The sequence below is a fragment of the Olea europaea genome, chromosome 1, assembly GCF_002742605.1.
Source record: "Olea europaea var. sylvestris chromosome 1, O_europaea_v1, whole genome shotgun sequence".
Taxonomy (NCBI): domain Eukaryota; kingdom Viridiplantae; phylum Streptophyta; class Magnoliopsida; order Lamiales; family Oleaceae; genus Olea; species Olea europaea.
Window position 1 is genome coordinate 32,406,274 of NC_036237.1, and position 16,982 is coordinate 32,423,255.

The following is a 16,982-nucleotide window of genomic DNA, read 5'->3' on the forward strand; positions in this document are numbered from 1 at the left end:
AAAAGAATAAAATAATAAAGATGAAAATGATTTCGAGGAATTACACAGTAGCACAAAAATTTATACTAAAAAGAGAAAAAAAAAAAAAAAGAAGATGCAATGACATTGGAGAAGTGGAGAGCAACGATAGGTATCAGGGGCGGACGCACATGGGGTCATGTGAGGTCAAATGACCCCACAAAATTTTAGTTTTTTTCCCCAAAAAAAAAAATGATTGTTTTAACCCATTTTCGACCCGCTTTAATATATACCAAATAAAATCGAAATATTATATTCTCAATATCATTTCTAAACGCTCATGGCCTAATTTTTCGCTTTTTAATGGTATGCGAAATGATCAATCATAGCAAAAGTTACGATATATCAAAGTAAGACGTTCTAAATTAGAATTTCGAAAATTTCTATAATATGCTAACATTTAAAATTTGTCGATAATCGTATACTATCCAAATCTACAAATCGCTTGCATCATCTAAAAGTTCGTTATGAAAAATACATCGTAGTAATATTGAATAGTTCAAACAAATATCGAAAATAGTTAAATGTGCGTTAAACATACGTATTAAAAAAGACGTTTAACTCGTCTTTTTTTTTTTTTCAAATCAATTATTTCATTAACATTTATTATTTTTTCACGATAAATTTTTCAATATAATTTACATCATTTTATTAAGAAATTTTACATTAAAAATGATGTCAAAAATTCTAAAATCGTTATGGATTAAATGTAATTTGAATTACTTTCAAATTATTTTTTCATTAAACTTAAATTTCATTTACTTCCTACATCTAATTTGATTTACTTGTTGTTAGCTCAACATCCATAAATGACATGGTAAGCAACACTATTAACAATATTGATAATGATAGAATTATTAACTTATTTTTATAAATATTATATTGTTTTAAAAAATTACATATTAATTTTTGGAGTTAAGCAAAACCTGCGAGGATGACCTCACAAGTGACCGCGCCCTTACATGCCCGACGGGGTCCCATGAATAAAATAATCCCAACCCCATGTGCATGTGTTGTATCAACCCGCGGTCATTCATGTGAGTACTGTAGCACCATAACCCAAAATGGCTAGGCCCGCCCTTGATAGGTATACAAGCCAATCCCATCAAAAGGTTGCAAGAGCCTAAAGCAAACCATCTGAAAGAGGTCTACCATTCCACCATTGAAGAGCTTCAAAGATTGTCTCACGACAAAACCACACTGACATAGTAACCACACCAGCATGAGCATAACCTTGCCAAGGTTTCATCTTTGAGTCTGTTCTTGAGTTGTCCCTACAAAGTAATTTAAATGCTTAACTTGTGACATGATGCAAAATTGGTAATCATGACAATCAAAAAGGTCCAGTAGATACTTGTACAGAAGGAGTGAAGGAGAGACTGCTAATAAGAGAACAGCTGAGACCCACAAAACAGCCTCTGATGGCATAAACAACGTTGAGAGCTTCGAGACATACAGGCACAATAATATCCACACTGCCTTTGGTCCAATGCGATTATCCACCATAAGTCTCCTGACAATAGCTAAACCCACCAATGTAGTCAGGGTAACCATGTAATTTGGATACATCACATCATCATCCATACCATGGTAGTATACATTTGAGTAATTGAAAAACTGATTTCTACATAGCGTAGCAACAAAGCATGCCCGACTAACCCTGCCTCTGTCAAGAAATGAAGTTTTGGAGGAAGGACAGCTAAACCAGGAACCGCCATTGATAGAATAATGCTACCAACTATAAGCTTGCAGAAAGATTTCAATGACATGCCCACTATCCAAATATTAAGGTACCAATAATTATACATCACAAACTATGTAACCATCAATATCCCAAGCACAACGAATGCAAAGTACGATGATGGATTCTGTTTGGTGAAAAAGTGAGCCAAATAAAACCCCACTACCGAGGGAAGCAGGAGGATCTGGAAGATGAAGTAAAAAGCTTCAATCATAAAGTTATCCTTTAGTACTACAGCAATACTAAAAAGCCGCATCATCATGTGAATTACTTTGTCGACCAGTTCCGGATAAACAATCATCACAAGTCTTCTTCCCTGTTTCTTTTTTGAGGATTGTTAAGACATTGAAATGCTCTGTCAAAATGTCTCACGCCTCATAAACAAAAGATATGAATTCTTTTAACCTACTTACAATTCTAAAGCTTCCAACACAACCAAAATCCTGTTGGATACAATGGACTAGTGGATGATTTTGGCATAAAATTTGTGTGAGACCCGTTTGTCAAATTTGGAAGATCGAAATTGATCATTGTTCTCTTCCGTGAGATATTTGCCAAAATTGAAGAATGGATGAATGAGAAATTGGAACTCAAAAATGACCATTGGAAGATAGTTTATGTGGAAAATAAATCTAGTTTCACATAAGAAAATGAAGAAAGTTTTAACCACTTTATATAGGAGTGCACATTGGAATGGTGTAATCATTTGTAACATAGAGGCTCTTTCCACGTGCACGCCCAGGAGAGGGTGCAAATCACAACTGAAATTGCCTTCAGACCTTGAATTTGTGTGCGGGTGCGACCTGCATACATAAATGTCGCGTTTTGCAATTTTTTGCTTTGTTTCCGAAAAACTGCCAAAATTCCCAGAAATTGAAACAACACTAGTGTTTATTACTATGGAGTTAGGCAGATTTAATCTTATATATGTAGGTCTCATTTTCTAACAATTCTAACCATGAGAATACTACATACACACGAAATCTGTCAAATTAATGTTGTCTGTTGCATTTTCAGCTTCATCTTGGTGGTGATATTGTTGGATACAAACTCAGCTCGTTGGAATAGTTTCTGTATTACTCGAATTCTACTGTCATCATTGTATCCTAAGAAACAGACGCTCGGATTAATTTTCAAGCACTTATGGTGAGGGAGCGAATCTGTTTTAAGGAAACTGTGCTCGCACAAGCCTCGAGTTGAAATTTTATTTATCTTTTACAATTTACATATTTACAATTTATTCTTACGATTATTTATTTATTTAGCGATTTACACGTTTGTAATTTACTAGATTCATATATTTTGCAGTTTACTTGTTTTATATTTATGTTAGAATTAAAAAATAGAAAAAGAAAAAAAATATATCTAAATTTTCTTGCTAACAGTTGGTAAATGCAATTTGGTATATATATATATATATACGGTAAGCTGTATATACGGTAAGTTGTAAATATGGTAAGCTGTCTGCAAATACGGTAAGTTACCTGTAAATACGGTAAGCTGCATATACGGTATGCTCAAAATTCATATCTAAACGACATATACGGTATGTGATAATTCGATTTCATTAACACAAATGTATTCCAACAAACTTAAAACAAATTCATAAAGGAAAAAAATTGATTTCTTATACTATTAATTTTCAGAAATGGCAGTTGAATCGACCAACATGGATGTGATCCAAACTGTGCCTACTGAAAATCAAGCTATGGGATCAACTGTGGCTTAAGGGCCAAGCTCTGTTGTGGTTCAAACTGTGGCTCCAACAACTGGCCATATCGTTAATGTTGATGGAGAAAAATCGAAGAAATTCAATGGCTTGAATTTCAAAAGATGGCAGCAAAAATGTTATTATCTTACCACTTTGAATCTTGCGAGATTCTTGACTGAGACTGCTCCAAAACTCAATGAGAGTAAGGGAGATGTTCAAGCAATCAATGCACTTGATGCTTGGAACCATTCAAATTTTTTGTGTCGAAACTATATTATGAATAGCTTAGCAGACGCGCTATACAATGTGTATAATACAATAAAAACTACTAAAGAGTTGTAGGAGTTTTTGGACGGAAAATATAAAATTGAGGATGCCAGGGCTAAAAAGTTCATTGTCGGCAAATTCCTAGATTATAAAATGGTGGACTCCAAAACAGTTATTAGTCAAGTGCAAGAACTTCAAGTGATTCTTTATGAAATTCATACCGAATGGATGATTTTGAGTGAAACTTTTCAACTAGTTGCAATTATTGAAAAATTGCCCCCCGCATAGAAAGATTTCAAAAGTTATTTGAAGTATAAACGAAAGGAAATGAACATCGAAAAACTAATTGTCAGACTTTCAATTGAAGAAGACAACAAGAGTTATGAAAAAAGTGGCTCAATCTTGGTGCTGCTAAAGCTAATGTTGTGGAGCATGGTCAAACTAGTAAGAACTGCAAAAACAAGTCTGGGCTATCTGGTGGTAAAATGACTAAGCAAGGACCGAAATGTGGAATTTCTAAGAAGAAATTTCAAGGAAAATATTTCAATTGTGACAAAGTAGGCCACAAATCTTCGGAGTGCATATTGCCAAAGAAGAAGGAAAAAGCAAATGTGGTTAACTATATGGCACAATGTGTCGAAGCTGAATCTCTCAGCTATCATTTCTGAAGTGAACAGGTGGGTTCAAACACTTAGAAGTGGTGTATTGACACCGGTGCTACGAGGCATGAGTGCTCTAATAAGGAATTGTTTGCTGCGTTTAAAATAATTAAGAATGAGGAGAAGTTGTTTATGGAAAATTCAACAACTTCTGAAATCAAGGGTCAAGGAAAGGTGGTTCTGAAAATGACCTCACCAAAGGAGCTAACTCTTAACAATATGCTATACGTGCCAAAAATTTACAAGAACCTAGTGTTCGGATCGCTTTTGAATAAGCATGATTTTCGCATTGTATTTAAGTCAGAAAAATTTATTTTGTCATAAAAGGATATGTTTTCGACGGTATGTTTAAACTGAATGTAATGGTTGTCAAACAAAAAATGAATAAAGCAAACTCTTCTACTTATTTGCTTGAATCTTCCAATTTGTGGCATGGTAGACTAAAACATGTTAACTATGATACTTTACATAGACTAGTTAACTTGAATTGCATATCCGAGTTTTATATTGATTCCAAACATAAGTATAAAACTTGTGTTGAGACAAAATTGACAAGATCATCATTTAAATCAATTGAATGGAACACGGAACCACTTGATTTAATTCACAGCGATGTATGTAATTTAAAACTCGTACAAACAAGATGTGGCAATAAGTATTTCATTACTTTTGTCGACGATAGCATCAAATACTGCTATGTGTATTTGCTAAAAAGTAAAGATGAAGTCATAGAGAAATTAAAGATGAAGCCATGGAGAAATTTCTTCTCTATAAGAATGAAGTTGAAACTCAATTTAATAAGAAAATTAAGATATTAAGAAGCGATCGAGCTGGTGAGTATGAAGCACTATTTGCTAAAATTTGTGCACAACACGGAATCATACATGAAACCACCGCACCTTATTCATTGCAACAAAATGGTGTTGCTGAACGAAAAAATTATACTTTAAAGGAAGTGATGAATGCAATGCTAGTAAGTTTTGGGTTACCTCAGAACATGTGGGGAAAAGCTGTATTATCAACAAATTACCTTTTAAATAAAGTACCCCGAAAGAAAATGGAAAAGACCCCTTATGAGTTATGGAAAGGAAGAAAGTCTTCTTATAAATACTTACAAGTGTGGAGGTGTCTTGCTAAAGTGGTCGTTCCAACACTAAAGAAGGTAATGATAGGGCCAAAAACAGTAGATTGTATCTTTATTGGTTATGCACACAATAGTAGTGCTTATCGATTTCTTGTGTATGATTATAAAATTCCAGACATACACAAAAACACGATATTGGAATCAAGAAATGCTTCATTCTTTGAATATGCATTTTCGTACAAGTCCAAAGAGGAAGCAAGCTCCTCCAAACGAACATATGAGACTATGACTGGAAATAGTCATGACGAAGAATTAGAAAAGGAGACTGAGGTTAGACGTAGCAAACGGGAAATGACAGAAAAATCATATGATCCTGATTTTCTAACCTAAATGATAGAAAGTGAATCTCAAAGTTATCGAGAGGTCGTGAATTCCTCGGAAGTACCTCAATGGAAGTAGGCCATTAAAAGTGAGATAGATTTCATACTGCAAAATCATACATTGGAGCTAGTGTATCTTTCTCTAGGAAGCAAACCACTAGACTATAAATGGATTTTCAAAAGGAAAATGAGAGCAGATGGAACTATAAAAAAGTCTAAGCCCAGATTAGTAATAAAATGTTACAAACAAAGGGAAGGCCTTAATTACTTTGGTCTCTAGTGACGAGAATAACATCTATTATGTTGATACTTGTGATTGCCTCTTTGTAAAATCTTAAAGTACATCAAATGGATGTTAAAACTGCATTTCTAAATGGAGATTTAGAAGAAAAAATTTATATGGAACAATCCGAGGGATTTTCGTCACAAAGCAAAAAAAGAAAGTTTGTAAATTGGTGAAGTCACTATATGACTTGAAATAAGCACCCAAACAATGGCATGAAAATTTTGATAATGTCATGATAGAGATTGGATTTAAAATCAATGAGTGTGATAAATGTGTTTACGTCAAAGACACTAAAGATGGTTATGTAATTTTATGTCCTTACGTTGACGACATGCTTATTGTTGGTAGTGACAATAAGATGATTGAACCATTAAAAATATGTTAAATTCGAGATTTGACATAAAAGATATGGGTTCAGCTGATGTTATACTTGGAGTCAAAATCTTAAGAACATCAGATGGGCTGGTTCTAAGCCAGTCACATTATATGGACAAAGTTTTGGAAAAGTTCAATAAAGATGATACTGGTTTGGCAAGAACACTGCTAGATACAAGTCAATATCTATCTAAAAACAAAGGTGAAAGTGTCTTTCAAGTAGAATACTGGAGAGTTATTGAAAGCCTAATGTACTTGATGAGATGTACAAAATCAGACATAGCCTACACAGTCAGTAAACTAGTAAATACACGAGTAATCCAAGAGCTGATCATTGGAAAGGAATAGTAAGAGTACTAAGGTACTTAAGATATACTAGTGACTATGGACTACATTATACCAAATATCCAGTGGTCATTGAAGGACACAGGGATGCTAATTGGATATCTGATATAAAAGACTCAAAGTCTACCAATGGATTTGTGTTCACATTAGGAGGTGCTGCCATATTTTGGAAATCCTATAAGCAAATAGTTATAACTAGATCTACGATGAAATTTGAGTTTATAGCTCTAGATAAATATGGTGAAGAGGCTGAATGGTTGCGCAACTTTGTAAAGAATATTCCAAGATGGTTAAAATATGTGCCAACAATTTGCATATATTGTGACAGTCAATCGACAATAGGAAGGGCACAAAGTAGCATGTACAATGGTAGGTCTAGATATATACGTTGTAGACACAATATCATAAGATAATTACTCTCAACTGGAGTTATCACTATTGACTACGTAAGGTCAAAAGATAACATCACGAATCCTCTAACCAAAGGGTTAAATAGAGAGTTGGTTGAAAAATCATCGAAAGGAATAAGACTTAAGCCCTAGAATGAATAAGTCATTACAAAGAAAATCCAACCTAGTTGACTGGAGATCCCAAGATCTAGGTTCAAAGGGACAACCTAACTATAAAAGCTTAATAAAATCACTGTGGGGGTATTTCCTTCTGTCCATTCCCATGATGTAATAATGATGCCCGTAAGGATGAAGAATAAGCAGAAAATCATCGAAAGGAATAAGACTTAAGCCCTAGAATGAATAAGTCATTACAAAGAAAATCCAACCTAGTTGACTGGAGATCCCAAGATCTAGGTTCAAAGGGACAACCTAACTATAAAGGCTTAATAAAATCACTGTGGGGGTATTTCCTTCTGTCCATTCCCATGATGTAATAATGATGCCCGTAAGGATGAAGAATAAGCAATAAGCTTTTAATGATTCTTATGCGTCGAAAATTGAACTAAGTAATGTGGTTACTTGTAATAAGAAATCACCTATGTAAGAGAGAAGTGGGGCTACTTCTAAGAGAATTGTGAGGGGCTTAATTCTTAAGAACTCTCACAGAACCCGACATATTTTCATGGCCAAACGAAAATAATAATGAGAACTGAATTGTGTTAGGAAGAATCTTGTGTGGAGTATATCATCCCTTAAATAAATGGCAGAATAGTTCAATGACAACATATTTACTGGTCAGTTAGTAAAGTAAATATACTTTCATAAGGGAATTTTCAAAGGGTAATACCTACCTATCCTATGCAGGCTTCAACCGTTGAACTTTATCACAGTCTTGTGTCTCATGATCACCAAGTCTCGTGTCTCACGGTCTCATGTCTCTCCCAATTTTTATTCATGTAGAGGATTGTTGGAAAAAATGGGCTAGTGGATGATATTGATATAAAATTTGTGAGGGACACGTTGGTCAAATTTGGAAGATCGAAGTTGATCCTTGTTCTCCTCCGTGAGAGCATCCAAACCATGTGTTTATTAGCCAAAATTGATAAATGGATGAATGAGAAATTGGAGCTCAAAGATGACCATTGAAAGATAGTGTGAGAAATAAATCTAGTCCCATATAGGAAAATGAAGAAAATATTAACCACTTTTTATAGGAGTGTACATTGGAATAATGTAATCATATGTAGCACAGAAGCTCTCTCTATATTCGCTCAGGGGGTACAAATCACGGACCGAAATTGCCTTCGGACCTTAAACTTGTATGCGGGCGCGACCTGCGTACACGAATTGGCCCTTTTGGAGTGTTCACATTTTGTAATTTTTTACTTTCTTCAACTGACCTTTGAGTTTTCGAAAAACTGGCAAAACTCCCTAAAATTGAAGCAACAATAGTGTTTATTGCTATGGAGTTAGGCATATTTAATCTTATATATATAAGTCTCATTTTTCAGCAATTCTAACCACGAGAATACTGTATACACACGAAATCTGTCAAATTAATGTTGTCTATTGCATTTTCAGCGTCGTCTTGGTGGTGATATTGTTGGATACAAACTCAATTCATCGAAATAGTTTCTGTAGTACTCAAATTCTACTGTCATTGTTATATTCTAGGAAACAGACGCTTAAATTAATTTTCAAGTACTTACGGTGAGGGAGCGAATCTGTTTTAAGGAAACCGTGCTCGCACAGGTCTCGGGTTGAAATTTTATTTATCTTCTGCAATTTACATATTTGCAATTTATTCTTAGAGTTATTTATTTATTTAGCAATTTACACATTTGCAATTTACTAGATTCATATATTTTGCAGTTTACTTGTTTTATATTTATCTTAGAATTAAAAAATAGAAAAAGAAAAAAAATATATCTGAATTTTCTTGCTAGCAGTTGGTAAACGCAATTCGGTATATGTTTATTACATATACGGTATTTCTACGTGTAAGTGAAAATACGGTATATATGAAAAGGGTAAAGAAAATATGTGCAAATACAGTAGGCAACATATAAGGTAAGTTGTAGATACAGTAGGCTGCATATACAGTAAGTTATCTGCAAATACGGTAAGTTGCATATACTATATGCTCAAAATCGATATCTAAACTACATATACGGTATGTGATAATCCGATTTCATTAATACCACTATATTCCAACAAATCCAATATGGCAACCAGTTTATTTATTTGATAAAAACCAATCAACATGAGAAATGCATGATTTCCATTTCCGGCTGTTCATTCTTACCAATTGCATGTTTCTTATCATCATACGTTGAATGGGTAAAGTTACATATGCTTGAATTGATCTACGAATGGTGAATATATATGCTTAAGGGTGACTAATGGAGTTTTAATTTAAGCACACACAGGAAGGTAGAAACCTATAGCTTGTTTGCCAGTGCTTAAAATGGTACTTCTAAGCACAGCATAACACACTCTTAGTTATCGCACTTCAACAATGATTACATCTCCTATTGTCGATGCAAGATAGGCACCTCACAGCAGAGTAATATTTCAACTTTGTACTTTAGTCGATCTCATATATCCTTTGCAGTTAAGACTAAGTTTCATTCACAGAGCCAAAAGTTGGGAGAATATGTTTATAAAAGTATTTATAGAGAGAGGTATCCTCAGTTTTTATTAAATTGCATGGAAGGACAAAAGGATTATAGAGCAGAAATATATTTCAACCAAAGAGATTGAAGAAAAAATTGTTGGAACAGAATCCTAGGGTGTTTTCGATCCCGATTTTTCTAGAAAATAGGTTTTGTAACTGTGATTTTGAGAATGTTTGGTTAAAAAATAAGAAAAGTTTTGAGTTTATGTGTAAAATTATTTTATTGGGACTTGGGAGAAAAAAATGAGTTTTGATAGAATGGAGCTAAAGGAGGGGCTTATTATCCATACATAAATTATATAAAACTAGTAATACATTTGATGGTTTAGTCGTTAATATTCAGTAACTTAATAATCAATAAAAATAGCAGGAAAAAAAAACTACATTCAGATTAAGACTTTTAGTAACCAATAATTAATATTTAATCTTGTCATTAAGAATTATTAAGATATTCGTTACTAGAACAGAACCTCCAATGAAATTTCAATGCAGTCCATAATATATCTGTGAAAATTAAATTTAACCATCAATTATTAAGGGAACCTAATAATAAATATCCAATTGAAAGCAATGGAGCATATTTTACATGGAAACACTATCACATTTCGCAGTGTTACGTTCAACCTAGAAATTAAAATACATTGAAACTTTTCTTCACAGATGTGTCCATTTTCTTTAACGAACTATAACTGTACAATTCTTGTTTTAGAAAGTGAATGTTAATGGTTATAAATGCAATTATCCTTTTAGTCCCAAGAATTATATGCAAAATAAAAATTGCATGTTGAGATGTAAAACTATAAAGCAAGAAAGTCCTGTATGTCAATTATGAATTGATCTACGAATGGTGAATATATATGCTTAAGGGTGACTAATGGAGTTTTAGTCCCAAGAATTATATGCAAAATAAAAATTGCATGTTGAGATGTAAAACTATAAAGCAAGAAAGTCCTGTATGTCAATTGTGTATGCATAGTCATTGATACAACGAAGTATACCTGTCCATTAAAATAAAAAAAAGAAAGTTATAATTAATCTCTAATACTTAATAATCTTTTCATATTCCAACACTATCATTGGGTTCCTAAAGTCATTAGAGACTTAATGGTACATAAATTTGAAATACAACAAGCCATTGAATATGAAATGCATACCAGAATAGGGAACCCAACCACAATCGCTCCAGCAGCACCGGCAATGACAGCTAATGCAGCGAATGCAAGAGAGCTGAAAGTATCATAAATCATTCCAAGTGCATAAGCACCAGCAGCCGCTGCCTGTCCAAGCATTGCAACGGTGACAAGCAGAAGCCTGTCCAAGCATTGCAACGGTGACAAGCAGAAAATTTAGCGGGTGTGGAACATGTATGTCCCGCCCAAAGGAATGGAAAACAACTCTGCCCTCTAAGCAACCAATGCAATAGCACCATTGACTAGTCGAATGCTCTGCAGCTGGTGCTCATTTTTGGTGACACAACATAGTGCCCCTATAGTCGATGCATAAAGTTGAAACAAAAATGGTATGGAAAAAAGAAGGAACAAGTCACAAACCGGAGTAGCTGATGAAAATATAACGGAGTAACGTGACACAATGTGAAAGAATAGAGGGAAGAACCAGGGGCGGACCCAAAGACTTCGGACTGTGGGGTTAAAAATGAAATTTTTTTTGAACAACGTATTATTAACGAAAATAAATTCATAGGATTAATGGATTGGAGTGGATAATTAATTGGAATTTGGAACCCCATGTGGGTCCGCCCCTGGGAAGAACTATAGACTCAAGGTGTGATGCAACTCTCAAGCTGTCCTAGAATTAGACCATCGTCTGGAACTTGACCCCCATGATAACTCACATCTTGCTTTGACTTAAAGGATGATGTCCCAGGAATTGAATAAAGCCAATAGAAACCAAGAGATAAAATGCGACGTTTGCCATACCAATTGCAGAGACTACTGCCCGGCTGAAAAGAGCCAAGGCGATGACAGGAATGCAGCGAACAATAGCCTTTCCAGTGCAATTACAATGGTGGGGTATTCGATTTGAATCTACTTGAACCAAAGGGAAACCCAAACACCAATTAGGAAATTGGCCCATGCGCAAGTTAAACTGGCAAGGAAAGCGAGGGAGATGGAATTGAATGTGAGGGAGAGGGAGGAGCTGAAGAAGAAGACAATTTAAGCGAAAATGAGGGCAAACTAGATTGCGAAGAACGAACTGGAGTTAAAATTGATGGAATCGAGGATATAGGCTATCATGAGGCCGACGGTCAGAGTGGCGACAACCGGAGTTCCACCAAGGTCTAGGAGGAAGACAGTGGATGGTATCAGGGTAATAGCGATTCTGGCGTTGTGAAAGAAGAAAGACGGGGAGAATCTGGAATTCCTCATGGAAGAGCTGCGGCGGCTGTTGGTGGTGCCATGATAGATGGAGGAGGGAGAGCTGGGGCTAGGGTTAGGGTTTTGGTCACCGTTGCAAGATGTAGTGGGGAAAGAAGGGGTGCTCAAGGAGAAGATATGTGTGGAAGGAAGGCCCTCGGCTGGAGCTTCGATGAAAACATCTTCGTCGGGGAGCTGTCTGAATTCAAATCTAGTGTGCAAGGGATGATGCTACAAGAACATAGCCCATGACACTTTGAACGACTGAAGGAATCATAATTTCTAGGTGTTGTATACCATGTGAAATGCTTCCTAACAATGCAGAGGTTTTGATAAAGGTTCAGGTACATCTGTTTAGGCATTGATGATAGTATGCTTTTCAAGAGTGCTATATCCCCTTGGCTAATAACTATTGAAAATTTGCTCCAATCTAAGATATTAGCAAATGGAAGGTCGTAATAGTTCGATATCAAAACAGGGACACAGCCATAATGGATAGCATCACTGACTCTGGCAGTGTTCACCTCATAACCTTTTACGTGGAGGCAATATCTGCTCCTTCTGAACCCTTCCTTGTAAGGAAAGGGCGGATGCCCGGAAAATAGACTAAAAGAAGTATCATTTTCCCATAAAGTTAATAGCTCTTTTCGAATTTGAGAGTTCTGTACTCGACCAGCAAAGAAAACAAGTTTGTCTCTGCAGTTAAACAAGAAAATTATAGCTAATAATCAATACCATTAATGGCAAAAAATTCACTTGAAATAAATGTTAACCTTTGAAACAGAAGATAACATCTTGCAAAAGTACTTTCAATACCATGAGTAGTTCTTCATCAAGGAAAAAGGAATAGGTTGCACATATTCTTCTCTAGTTCATTTCTATTAAGAGAAAAATAAACTGTAAGCTTCTTTCTAACTTAGCCCTGTTTGGTACAAATTATTTGGAACTCAAATTTTTCCAAACTTACTTTCAACGACACATTTTCCAATAAAATAAATTTGCACGTGGACTTGTAAGTTTTTCTTGCCTTTTAACCACAAATTCTTAAATAAAAAAAAAAATAAATAAATAAATAAAAAAAACACTTTTCATAAAATTTATTATCAAAATATCTACATCAAACTGTTCCTTAGTCTAGATTGCTGACGAGGCGGAAACTATTTCTAGAGAAAAATTTAATTCAATGCTGTAGCCATGACATGCACCAAATCAGCCAGAGATGAGTCTCCCAATTCTTCATATCACCTTCCATTAAGAGATGTGAAAAGTTTTAATCAACCTTCTCGTTATTCTTATTTTTTAAAGTGTCCATCCACATTTTATTTACCACGGATTTGACTAGCCTCAAGTTACCTGAAATGTACCTGTCAAGTATTTGATCTAATTCTTCAATTCTAATATCTGTTAGTCTAACCATGCAATGTCAATGGGAGGAGAAAATGTGTTCTGCTTTAGGTTTGAGGCTTTGAGCAATAGTTCATCAGATTCGAGAAATTGATTCAGAATAGATAAGTAAACCTCGGTTACTGCAGAGACAGACAATGCAAATAGATGGAGAAGGAAAGAAAAATATTTCACTTGGGACTGGGGCTAGTGAAAGTAGAAAGTGCTTAGTACATGATCTTACTAGTTTCTTCTTTCTCTGTTTTCTATTTCACTTACATTCTTAATTTTCAGGTTGTTGCAATGGCAGTGGTTGTTGGCCATCGCTGAAGTTACTAAGGTATATCATCCCTATACTGACGGGTAAATGGTGGAAAGCATAGATATCGAAGCCAAAATTGGTACAGAAGCTGTCATATGGCTTATAATTGGCATCTGCCAGATCCTAGAATTCTTGCATGAAACGGTTTGTAATGTCACAAGCCAAAATAAAGTAAAATTTTCTAATGTTATCAAGAATTTTAGCTCACAGTTGCATTAGGCTATAAGTTGGAAACTCAGGTATGTTATTAGATGTATAACCCTGGTCCCTTAATCCTAAAGTGAATTAAGAAACAAAAGAATATTACCCTTAGAATTGCTTTTACATTCTTCCAAAGCACATTCAGCTAAATCAAGTTGGCAAGCTTAGGAGTGATAATTGGACATAGGATATATTGGTTTTGATTTCGACATCTATGCCACATCATTGTTTAACTCCTTGGCTAGCCATTTGGCAGAAGTGCATGACTGAACTACTGCCAAGTAAAAAAACTAAAATGTAGAGTGCCGGAAATTTGCACTAGTAAAAAGAGGTATACCTTGCTTCGGGAGGATTCACTACTTGCTCGTACTGTCGAGGCCAAACTTGGGGTAACGCTATGTCTTTGTGGGCAGTGTAGAGCCTCTGAAAATAACTGGACGAGCAAGTGATCTGGATGGCATTATTACGTAAACCAAGATGCTTGGAGGCAGCATCTCGTCCAACTGAATGGCAGCAGATGTAGAAATGATCAGCGCCTCCAGAGGAATTCCAGAACTGGAACTCCAAGCTTATCCTCGACGTATACTGTTTAACAAAATTGGAGATGGATGTTTCTGAGTGCAACAGTGGGTGATTACGCATGTTATTGATGGAAAAGGGCATGAAGAAGAAATTGGCCTCCTCTGGATGTTGGGTGACAAGAGAACTCCGTAGAAGGGCATGCTTAAACATGTGCTCGCTGAAGTAATTCCCAATATTTGGATTAAAAGGATCTGGATGGGGAAGAAAAATGCGAGCGAAAGGGGATGATTCATTGCTCATGGAGACATCGGAATATACAAAAATCTTCAAATTTTGCAACATATCCCGATAGTCGGCAGCGAAAAGTTCCCAATTGTGATAAGGACCAGCACCTATTTCCACAGAAGAATAATTCGAATTAGGATTAGGATTCCCTTGGGGTTGAAACTGAAACAAATTCATTCTGTTCATCTCTGCCGATTCTGGTAATTTGAGCCCTAGGGTTCTTGATAAAATCAAGAACGTGAAAATCCCAAGGACCACTAACACAAGGAATAGCAACAAATTTACACGCAATCGGCTATGACTGCGAGCTCGGCTCATTTTTAGAATGCCAAACCAAGCACATATAACCATTCAAGTAATAAGAGGGAATTGCTATTACAAGTCAAGAGGAAGGTTAGAGATAGGTGCTCTCAATTCTAGTGAGAAAAAGTTCCACTTGAATGCCTTGATTTCTTGAATTTTATCGTGTTTTTTCTGATTTTTACCTACCATCGGTGGAAATTGATATAAACATGCTGTTTCTGGTTGGATTTTGCTTTTATACTAGTGGAATTCATGCTAGCTTGTGGTCTCAGTTGGGTCTTTTAGCTGCGTTTTGAGCTAGCTTTTTCTGGACGGATTTCAGCAGATTTTGGGTGGATTCTTCCAGCTCAAGTTTGTAGGAGGAAATAGGGGAAAATGATCATTTGACCCCCTTATCTCCACTTTGTCCTTTGACTAATTTTAAAAAAAAAGATGAAAATATATTTTAAAGACACTTTTTTAAAAATACCTCCCATCTCTCTCTCTCTCGACGATTTGGACTCAAGAAATCAGTTTCATTGCCAATCGGTCGTCTAGACATCTCCCTCACCAAAGAACTTTCGATTGTCGGCTGTTAACAGTTGTAAATGTTAGTTTTTGTGGAGTTATAATTAGATTTTTGAATTTTGTTAAGTTTTAATTAGATTATTGGTTGAAATATTATTTTTGTGGTATGAAAGACATAATTTAGGCTAGATTAGCGTATAGATGAAGTGCATTGACCAATTTTGATTGTGTGGGGAGCTTCAACTCGTCGGAAATGGTGGATTCCGACAAGAGGAGCAAAAGCTGTTGACAGTCGATCGCTAACAGTGGACCAGCTGTCAAGACCGACTATTAACAGCCTGTTCTATCCGGTTGTTTAAAAGCCTTTTTTTTTTTTTAAATTTCCTAGATTATTTTAAATAATTAAATGTTTGGAATTTTTAATTAATTTTTTTTCTCGATCAAATTTAAAGAAATTTGTTATTCTAAAATTATTTTTTTAATTCTAATTTTAACTCTTTATTTGAAATTGAATTTTAATTTTAAATTTTAATTTTAATTTTTTAATTTAAAGAAATTTGTTATTTTAAAATTTATTTTCAAATTAAATTTTTAATCCTAATTTTAACTTTTTATTTTTAATTTAATTTAATTTAAATTTTCATTTTAGTCATAACTTTAATTTAAAGAAATTTGTTATTTTAAAATTATTTTTTATTCTAATTTTAACTTTTATGTTAAATTTAATTGTAATTATAATTTTATTTTAAATTTTCATTTTTTAATTATAATTTTAATATAAAGAAATTTGTTATTTTAAAATTAACTTCAAATTAAATTTTTAATTCTAAATTAAAATTTTTATTTTTAATTTAATTTAATTTGTTTGAAATTTAAATTTAAATTTTCATTTTAGTTATAATTTTCATTAAGGGGACGATGCCCGAGGTGGGCGATGGGAGGGCGACCGCCGTGAGTGATTGGGGAGAAAAAGCGTGCTGCTGACATGCCGAATCTGGTGGTAGACAAGAGGTCGAGAGTGCTATCACAGTACATTGTCTCTCCCTTCGCGGCTGAGACGAAGTGGAGGAGGTTCGTCGATGGGACGATCCCCAACCTATTTCGGGAGGTGGACTATGCCAAATGGAAAGCGTTCGAGACGGAGTGGAG

The 16,982-nt window shown here is 34.9% G+C and overlaps 2 protein-coding genes across 2 annotated transcripts; both read right to left on the reverse strand.

Annotated features, from left to right (window-relative positions):
- Positions 1-920: 920 nt before the first annotated feature.
- LOC111407540 lies at positions 921-12,573 on the reverse strand. Its single transcript, XM_023037100.1, is given in 11 exon segments — positions 921-1,147; positions 1,150-1,292; positions 1,373-1,640; positions 1,643-1,943; positions 11,090-11,212; positions 11,247-11,347; positions 11,350-11,574; positions 11,706-11,843; positions 11,846-11,929; positions 11,932-12,444; positions 12,447-12,573. Coding segments are annotated over 11 exon segments (2,169 nt in total). The 5' UTR covers positions 12,493-12,573.
- A 9-nt stretch (positions 12,574-12,582) lies between these two features.
- On the reverse strand, positions 12,583-15,703 carry LOC111401687 (probable glycosyltransferase At5g03795; the record flags this gene model as incomplete). Its single annotated transcript, XM_023029548.1, has 2 exons — positions 14,554-15,703; positions 12,583-13,006 (listed from the first exon to the last, which is right to left on the reverse strand). Coding segments are annotated over exons 1-2 (1,245 nt in total), but the record flags the coding sequence as incomplete, so codon positions are not given.
- Positions 15,704-16,982: the final 1,279 nt, after the last annotated feature.